We start from the raw sequence: 10,100 nt of genomic DNA, 5'->3' as shown, positions 1-10,100 counted from the left end.
TGAAGCGGATGTTTGAGGTGGAAAGTTGAAAATAAAATTCATTTTTTTTACTTTATTATTTATATAAAATAATTTTAAAAATAAGTACCTATATACATTATGTACATATAAAATTAATAAATTACACAATCTTTCTCATCGTAGTGTTCCATCCCAATTGCATTCTCAGCCATTAAACCCAAACCTCCCCCAGGTTTATTGACATAAAAATTAAATGACGTTCAAATGGTATCGCCGACGTAACCTCGATTTTCGCCAGTAAAATGCACAAGCAGTACTGTTGATGACACTCTACTTGGAGATACTGGCAGCCGCAGATGCAGACGATTCCCCATTAACGGCTTGCACCTCTAGCAATAGCATTACAACGATAGACGAGAGATCTATTTCGACGTGTCCGGCAGCCGCTGGTAGAGCGCGGGCCGCGCGGCGCAGGCCGGGCACACGTGCAGCGAGCCGCCCACCACCGCCTCGCACTCCCAGCAGTAGTACTCCAGGCAACGCGGGCAGCGGAAGATCTGAATAAACGTGAGATACCTACTATGAATTGACTGTGATTGACTAAAAATTGATTGACGTGAGGTCCCCGTCACTTTAGGATAGGACCACGTCTTACCTATGGATGTCGTAAAAGGTGACTAAGGAAAAGGGTAATAAACTTGGTATTCTTCTTGTAGGCTAACATCCTGTCATTATTTGAATCTCATTTTATCATGAGGCCGTACAGCTGAATAAAACCTTTTAGATTTTTCAAGACCGTTGGCTCTGCCTCCTGGGCAAGAGGTACAGACGTGACCATATGTACCTATGTATGTTGACTAGAAAAGCAAGATAAACAAAATTTTTACCCATTTTTAAAAAACGCTATCCGTTACCTCAGTGAGCTATAGCGCGCGTTATCTAACAAGAACGCTTTGCACAATGAAAAATAATTAATTTTAAAATCGCTCCACAATTTGTGAGGATTACTTTTAGTCAATTGATTTTTGACATATTTTTCACTCTTAGAACGAAATTTTTATCACTATTATACAAAAGTAAAAGCAGCGCAACAAACAACATATGCATCATACGGTAGTAAATTATAAAACTGATAATATCTAGCTAAAGCAATTTCTCTTACCTGCTTGTCGACATCTGTGAAAGGCCTAAGGCAGCCAAAACAGTATTGAGCTTGTCCTTCATTGGGTACCTCTTCATAAGGTTCTACAGGGAACAAGTGGTGATACGATCTGAAATATAAATTTTTTTTACTGTAATTTCACATGTTAAATGTAAAAACTTGAAGATGAATAATAACTGCCTGTTTAGACGGATAGGTGAGAATAGATCGATCTCACGAGACGCACAACAACCTAGTACCACATTACATAGGCTCCACAAGGTGAAAGTAACTACCATAAAATACAAGAGAATGATTTTTATTAATATAATCTGTGGACGTTACCTAGCATTAGTGTTGCCGTTTCCAACTGAGCTATCGACACTATTGATAGGCAACACTACCTATCGCGTCGGTGGTCAAATCAATAAGGTTTCCTATTAAAATGCATGATGCGTACAGAGGCATATGTTCAAATCCTATCTCGCGGTCATAAATTTGTTGAGTACTAACTTATACTCTTACGGTGAGGGAAACATCGTGAGGAAACCTCATTCAGTCAGACATATAAATGTGAATTCATGACGAGGAGTGCTATATTTCTGGTCAAGCTATAGCTCGGGGTCACTCAGCGAGTAGTGGAGTATGTAGTAGAGCTATGCTCTGTTTCTCCATGAGATCTAATCAGGAATAAGGAGATCCGTAGTCGAACCGAAAGAAAGTTACCGACATAGCACTTCGGCTCAGCAAACTGATATGGCAATAGGCAGGCCACATTTCTCGTAGAGCTGATGGCCAATGAGGCCAAAAAGCTCTCGAGTGGAGACCACGTACCGGAAAGCGTCGCATAGGACGGCCACCCGCGGAATAGACCGACGACCAGGTGAAAATCATTGGGGGAGGCTTATGTTTAGCAGTGGACGTCCTACGGCGGATATGATGATGAGGGTATACCTGGCGAGATGAGGCGCGGAGGCGAGCGTGAGCCCGCACGTGCGACACTGCGCCGGCAGCGAGCAGTACTTGCTGCGGCACTGCGGACACAGGTGGCCCTCCCCACCGACGCCTTCGCCCTCTTCCAAATGGCTGTTACAATAATTATTATTTAACATTAATTGCATCTGGGGAATTTTAAGTGAAAAAAGTATTTTTATTATGCTAGAATACCTACGCCCCTTTAATTTCCGATTCCGCGCAAATTTTGGGAAATCTTTTAGTGCACCATTAGACCTACAGGTATAGAGTTAATACCTACAAAATCTGTTTGTTGAAAAACAACGTAAGGTATGAATCCTCTAGACCCAGTGGTTTATGCTGTGTCGATATGTAAATATGTAATTTCAAACTTAAATGTGAACGTGCACTTTATCATACCACCTTATATCATATCATATTTTATATTGGTCTATATTTGTTCAGCTGTTAGACTGGTAAAGAATGCCAGAATTGTATTCAATCCGCCTTTTGTTCATTTTGTGCAATAAAGTTTTAATTAAATAAAGACGAACATATACGACGACTTCCCTAGCGTAGAGGTAAACACGTCGGACCGCTTTGTTACCTTTGTTTTTTTTTAAACTTTATGCACGTAAAATGTACAGCAGGTGGACTTAATGCCACAAGGCATTCTCTGCCAAGGCAATTTGGGTTTGATTCCCAATGCAGTTAAATACTTGTATTCTCTTCTCACAAATATTTCATGATCAATTGCTTCGAGAACTAGCCCAGGTTGAGGTTATGATATTTTGGATTTCCCTGTATAACTAGATATGAAAGGTTAAATTAATTATGCATAAGAGAAATCGTGAAGAGTATTTTAAAGCCACTAAATATAAAAAAAAATACCGACCACATGCAAACTGTGATTGGCGGATCTGCGCTGTTGGAGGGGTCTGTCTCGGTGGTCGGGGGGGCGCAGTGGGGGAACCCCATCTTGACGAGCCCCGCGTCCAGAGCGCGCGCCCGCGGCGGGGGATTCGTGTAGTCCAGGAGCAAGGAGCGATAGTGGACGTCGTCCAATACTACCTACAGAAATTTTTACAAAATGTATAAGTCACTAACTGCTTCTCTCTCGTGGCCATATCGGGAAAAAATACACAAACAACATTATCCTTCTGGCATATTAACTTGGGATTCTTCTTAAGGCGCACGATCTTAACCTGAACCTTAATTTTATTTTTGTGACTTCCCGGCACCAATAGAACAATAGGACCATTCCATCTTTTTCCCATGGATGTCGTATAAGGCGACTAAGGGAAAGGCTTATAAACTTGGGATTCTTCTTTTAGGCGATGGGCTAGCAACCTGAATAACCTCACTATTTGAATCTCAATTTGTTCTTTAAGCCAAATAGCTGAATGTGGTCTATCAGTCTTCTGGCTCTGCCTACCCCGCATTCTGTGTGGTCTTTGTGTGTTGTGATAATTTGTTCTGTCTTCCATATAAAGGACAAAGATGTGAAAATGTGTGTTATTTTAAACTCTGCTCACCCCATAATCTCCGCCAGTATCTTGACATAACTTTTTACATATTCTTACTTCAGCTGCTAAACCAATGACCGAACATCTTATTCCGTCTGTCTTCAAACCCTGAAAATAAAAAATATTTTTTATATATTTATAATCCCGTTCGAAATGGTGATCCCTCATAATCTAGTGGAAATTGATGCATTTTATTACTTAACAGTTAAAAAGGCGACTAAGGGAAAGGTAAATTAACTAGGGATTATTCTTGGTGGTGTTATGGCTAGCAACTTGCCACTATTTGAATATCAATTTCATCATTAAGCCATACAGCTGAATATGACTTTTCTTTTCAAGACTGTTGGCTCTACACTTGCAAGCAATAAAGACATGTACATACACTTGTCACTTAAGACTGTTCATGGTTGGTTTTCACATAGATAGGTGAACTTTTTCATCTATCTAAGTCTTTAAGAGACTGTACCTGGATCGTAGCAGTTATATCCGAGGGGTCACATGTGGTGAGTGAAGCAAACAATACAAGTAGTTCCCTAGATGCATGCCCTGGCAAAGGTCGGAGCACACGTCCAGCAAACTCCAGTGTGTTCTGCAATGACGGCTCTCCTGTCAGGGGGATGTTTGTCAATCTGCATAGATAAAAAGATATGATGCAGTTAGCTGAGAGTTGGTCTGGTTTTTTTTTTCTTTATTCTTCACATATTTTTGTGTAGAAAAAAAATCTAAGGAATAACAGTAAAATACCATACCCTTGAACAGCTTTAATATGTTTCCTAACATTTCCAGACAAGTCAGTGATTCTCTCTGCTCTCTTGTTCTTCATTGCCACAATGCCAAGCTGACTCAATGGATTTTGATCGAAGAACTCCTCTACGAACTTTTCCAATAACTAATGAAATAAAAATATACATTTGCAACAAGAATTTAAAAAAAATTGTATAGAAATCACTTTTTTTTTAATTTAGTTTTTATTAATAGTACCTTTAAAGTGCACAGGAATCGTGATGGCTTCAAATCCTGGCAGTTCATGGCATCAGAGCAATCGACGGCCACAAGGAGATGCCGCATCATGCCTAGTCTGACTGGACCGCGCCGAGGAGCGGCAGCTTTGCGCGCCGCTTTCTGGGCAAACTCGGCCACTAATCCTTCCACCAAGCCATCCTCGTCTTCTTTTATGGCTTCCCTGAGAATATTGAATAAACAATTTAATAAATAAACAATATTGAAATGCAAACATACACATAGTCACCGTCTATATCCATTGGAGGGTTGACAGAGTCTTGAAAAGACTGGAAGGAAATGTTCAGCCGTATGGGTTATTGATGGAATGGAGATTCAAATAAATAGTGACAGGTTGCCAGCCCATGGCCTACAAGAATCCAAAGTTCTTAAATTAAAACACAATTAGCTAGAAAACTGTATTATTTTTAAGTACTAATAAAAATAAATGCTGTCTGCACTCACCATGTCTTTTCGTAACCTGTTTCCCACCGGTATTCTTTTGGATCTTGCTCATCGTCTGCCATGTTGTACTCAAATAAATCCGTTAAAATAAATATTAATATGTAGTCTTGAAAAAGCCTTGATTTATTTAAAATGTATGAGAAAATCCAAGTTTATTAAGTAAACCGTCGGAAAACGAAAACCTGTTATTAAATTTATGTCTGAAAACAATACGAACTCGTTCTAAAGACTTATTATTAACACTGACTGACACTGACGTGACGTAAAGTAAACGTGATAATGTTTTTCTTTTTTAATCATACGTCAGTGACATAAGATAACTAAGAATAATATGACTAAGGAATAGGCTTACAAATTTGGGATTCTTTTTTCAGGCGATGGGTTAGCAACCTGTCACTATTTTGTATCTCAATTCTATCATTAAGCCAAATAGCTGACCGTAGCCTAGATCCTAGATCTTTTCAAGACTGTTGGTTCTATCTACCCCGCAAGGGATATAGATGTGACCATTATGAATGTACGTAATATGTAAAGATGTTCACAACCATATATTTTGCCAACACGTTACGTGAATATGCTATTCTTTTTAACCTAATATTTATTAAGCGCTAGTATATTAGTTCAAAGTGATATGGTTTAATAAAAACTACTAAATACTCATATTATGTTTTTATGCGCAAATTTATTACTTCAAACTGCTATTAATATTTTCAATATGAAAATTTCGTTGAGCGTTAGTTGTGAAATCGGTCGTAAGGACAGTGTCCCAGTGTCCGCTGATTAACCGCCTCCAAAAAAAGTGGATCTCAGTTTGACCTGTTTGTATGTATGTTTGTCCGCAATCACATCTCATTTCGCTGGACCGATTTTGATGCGGCTTTCAGGACAGTATTTGTTACACCTAGAAGGTTTAAAACTGCTTCAAAAAGGAGGATTCTAGACGGTTCTCTTATTATAGAATTTCATCGAATGTTAGTTGTGACTGTGTGTAAAAATATTTCATTTTACGATGGGTCAGAGACATGTCATCATTTTGTCGTAACATAAATTATTTCATAGACGCCTCCAGTTTAATAGACGCCATTAAAATAGAAGCTGTTCTCATATATAATAAAAATAAAAAAAAGTAATATTTATTTTACTTTTTACTACCTAATATAACGAACACATCTTGTTATGTCATGACTTTTTTTTTAATATTCAGTTTTATTTATAGACGATGGTCACACGTTGGTAGAGTCATGGGCAAACGATTACATACTCAGGTTTTGGGGTATACAATAGGTACTAGAATAACATAGGCATAGGCATACACTTGTGTGACTATAGTCTATAACATGACAACAGCTATATTTGAAACCTAAAATTGAGAGAAGTCCATAACCACTTTACGAACTCTCAATTTCTCAACAGCTGCTAGGCAGGTTGAGAATCACAAGATGGCTACAAACTAATAAAATTATTATTTTTATTTAGAAATTTTATTGTTCGATTAAGACTAACATAAAGATACAAAAATAGTTAAAATAATAGATTCTCATTTTAACTTGAACAGATCGTACACATTATGATACAAGGTGGCGGTAGTTTACATAACTTATCATTTCTCCAATACTGTCTTTGAAATGCGATCATTTACAAATAAATAAAAGACATCTTACAAGATAGTTATAATTCTAAGACGTTAATGTATTATAAGCCGTTTAACAGACATTTCAGAGTCACTAAATGGAATAACTAGGTAGTAATTATTGTTTCATAATTGCTGCATCTCCAATAACTAGCAGCAATCAATCAAACAATCCTATTCTTAATTTGGCCAAAATGGCATCATTCTGTGGCAGGGGAGAGGTCAGTATTACTGACACTCACCTACTGTTTCTCATTCTATTTCTGACTTTACTTTGAGCATAAAAGTAATATTACTGCACACTCAACATAATAGTCATAAATTTTTGACCTTAAGAATGGTCACTAAGATATATCACATTCAACTTAAATCAAATTCTGTACCCTTGAAATTTTGTATAAAGTTAGTTTTGATTACAAAATAAAGAGAATAACTGCAATATTCTGATATGGATAATGACTATGATTCATTTCGAGGGTACACAATTTGATATGGCTAGACTCCTGCCACCAAGAACAGCCAAATGGACATGGCCTGTATTTCTGTTTGTTTCTTGTTCACTCTGTAGCAGCCATGGCACGTGCCTGCGCCCTCACTCTCTTGTCGTATTCTAGTCGATTTTGACTGTAAAAATAATTTGAAATAAATATAAACATAACTCTAGATGATGAACTCACCCCTTTCAAAGTCTGAAATAGTGCTTATTGCAATATTATTTTCATTTATTATTAACAGAATAGGTACAACTGACTACTTTTAGTCAGACATTAAAATGGATAAATAATAGTGTAATAGGTAAAATGCGAATAGAATCCATATCTATTCTACCAATTACAGACAATAAAAGATAATAAAAATAAACTTCAATTACCAATATATTGTGTAAGCTTCAGCTTGTGCTGGATCTTTGACATTTGGTTCATTGAGGAGGTCCTGAATGCCAAGCAAAATCTGTTTTATTGTAATAGCTGGACGCCAATCTTTCTCTTCATCAAGAAGAGACAAGCACACTGTGCCTGAAGGATAAACATTAGGATGGAACAAGGGGGGCTCAAACTTGCACTTTGGTGGACTTGAAGGATAGTCATCTTTGAAAATCATTCTTAATTTGTATAGACCACCTTCCCAGGGAGTCTGAAAACATATCATTGCATTAAAGGTATAAAAAACATATATCATAAAAACATATAGTGGCATGCTTTTTGACCTGGTAAGTGAACAATTTTAAAATGAGTGCTTTATATTTCAACACATTTTATACAGAGATTATTTGTTAGTTTTTAACTTTTATGATCATTATGAAAGAATTCGGAATCCTATGGCAGAACAGTATAGATGATGTTACAATATAAACATTTTATAGACAAATTACACCTCGCTTTAAATAAAACAATAAATCGAGAAACATAGTTACCCCTTTCTTTCCAGGAATAGCGCACTCCCAAGTCATAAGATTTAGAGAGCCATCATGGTTTTTCATGGGTCTTGCAACAAATCCCTGAAAATTAATAATATACATTATCACTGGTAATATTATTTTACGTAGCAGGTTCCCACGTAACTAATACGAAAACTATTCACTTACGAAAGGATGATCTTTGCGCCAAGCTTTTCTTTCTTCAGCCAAACGTGCACTCGCAATACCGGACATTTTTCTTAGCAATCACTTGTACCTAAATTAACTTGTACCAATTAAGTTGAATAGGTACCTAAAAATCAAACACTGGTACGCGACTCTAAAAAGATTCAACCAAAGAAAGTAAAATTGAAAAATATTTTTTTGTGAGCGCGATTCAGCGTCCACGATGCGTCAGGCAAAATAGTGCTGCCAACTGAATTAACTAGTGTTGTGACTTAAGTATCGATAGTTGATATAATAACCCTTTTTTATCAAAATCGATATGGATAATTAAAGTGAATAGAGTAACAAATGATTTATTTTTTTCTTAAATATAATTATATTTGTTATGAGCAGAGTTTTAAACAAGATTGTGTGCTTTATCAATATTATTTAGCAAAGTAAATAAAAATCGTGTATGTTTGTCCGTCTTTCTCGTCAAAACAACTGATGAAAGGAACTCTTTTCGAAATTTCGCATTCATTTAGTGTGGAGTAAAACAAATATTCGCATTAGTATTCGTATTTGCTAAATTTTTTCGATTTATTTTTACTTTTCGACTACTACATGTTAAAAACTGCTGAATCAATTTTCATTGATCAACAACACATCATAACAAACATGACTTTTGGGAGAAACCGTAGAAATCATTGATTTTCATTAAAAACTCCTATAGAAATCTCTCTTTTATTGTTGTTTCCTGTAGGCAACCTTCTTTATGTATGCCATAGCAATGGTTGTCATGTCTTGTTTAGTTAGGTAAAAAATGTTTTGCTTTGACTAGAGATGTGGCATTCGAAATTAAATTATAAATCGATTTTTTACAAGATAAAAAAATCATTCGATAGTGATTAAACCTCAAAATAACAGCTGTACCTATTGAACAACCATGTGACATAGAAGTTAAAGATGCGATTTCTGTTAGCGTATAAAAATCGATGATCTGAAACACCTGAAGCAGAATTATGGAAAAGACATCTTAACAAAAGTTTTTGAGCTGCAGTGAGAGTTTAGGGTTATAAATCATTTTTCGTTTATCCAAATTACATAGGTATATTCTATCTATGTAATGCCAAATTCCGTTGAAATTTATTATGCTCAATTTTAGTAAATTTAATAACCTTAACTTTCCTATTTCCAATAACACGCAAACGAAGTTGCGGGCAACAGTTACCTACCAAATGCATACATGTAAACTTTACACTTTAATAGGTATATTAGAACCACTCCCATCACACTTTCATTAATTTAGTGCCAAATGTTCTGTAGTGATTCGCTTACCCGGCTAATCGGCTATTAGACACACATGCTCACTTTACATACATACCTACATACAGTCACGTCTGGATCCCTGGCAGGGTAGACAGAGCCAACAGTCCTAAAGAGACTGAGAGGCCACGCTCAGCTGTTGGCTTTTGATAGAATTGAGATTCAAAATAGTAACAGGTTGCAAGCCCATCGCCTAAACACGGGAAACGAGATGGAGTGGCCCTATTCTTTTTTATATTGGTGCCGGGAACCACACGGCACTCACTGTACTTTCCATCATGAACTGCTGTCCAAATTCTATCCTGGTGGCATTTGTGCTAGAGATGACCTAATACCTACTACTTACTCTATAAGAGTGTTCTTATACATATGCACATACTCTACAGGTTCCCCTGAAAAAAAAACTGACTTAGTTCCTTGACTAGACCTAATATAGGATCAAGGTCAAAGGGCGAACCTCGGGTTTCTTTTCCTCCAGAAAGTTTACTTTATGATTTAAGATAAGGGATTAACGCCCATGAGGTAAAAGAAGCTGAT

The 10,100-nt window shown here is 36.7% G+C and overlaps 2 protein-coding genes across 2 annotated transcripts; both read right to left on the bottom strand.

Moving 5' to 3' along the window:
• Window positions 1–93: 93 nt before the first annotated feature.
• On the bottom strand, window positions 94–5,285 carry LOC106132071 (general transcription factor IIH subunit 2). The gene is made up of 9 exons (XM_013331386.2): window positions 5,047–5,285; window positions 4,564–4,765; window positions 4,332–4,471; window positions 4,049–4,211; window positions 3,592–3,690; window positions 2,952–3,127; window positions 2,057–2,188; window positions 1,124–1,232; window positions 94–518 (listed from the first exon to the last, which is right to left on the bottom strand). The coding sequence occupies exons 1-9, from the start codon at window positions 5,106–5,108 to the stop codon at window positions 384–386; spliced, it is 1,218 nt and encodes a 405-aa protein (XP_013186840.1). The 5' UTR covers window positions 5,109–5,285; the 3' UTR covers window positions 94–383.
• A 1,220-nt stretch (window positions 5,286–6,505) lies between these two features.
• On the bottom strand, window positions 6,506–8,515 carry LOC106132069 (SUMO-conjugating enzyme UBC9-A). The gene is made up of 4 exons (XM_013331383.2): window positions 8,262–8,515; window positions 8,091–8,174; window positions 7,548–7,810; window positions 6,506–7,300 (listed from the first exon to the last, which is right to left on the bottom strand). The coding sequence occupies exons 1-4, from the start codon at window positions 8,325–8,327 to the stop codon at window positions 7,234–7,236; spliced, it is 480 nt and encodes a 159-aa protein (XP_013186837.1). The 5' UTR covers window positions 8,328–8,515; the 3' UTR covers window positions 6,506–7,233.
• Window positions 8,516–10,100: the final 1,585 nt, after the last annotated feature.

Source organism: Amyelois transitella, chromosome 13, assembly GCF_032362555.1.
Source record: "Amyelois transitella isolate CPQ chromosome 13, ilAmyTran1.1, whole genome shotgun sequence".
In the NCBI taxonomy this organism is placed as follows: domain Eukaryota; kingdom Metazoa; phylum Arthropoda; class Insecta; order Lepidoptera; family Pyralidae; genus Amyelois; species Amyelois transitella.
The sequence above is the reverse complement of the archived record's forward strand: the minus strand, read 5'-3'. Positions and strand labels throughout refer to the sequence as shown.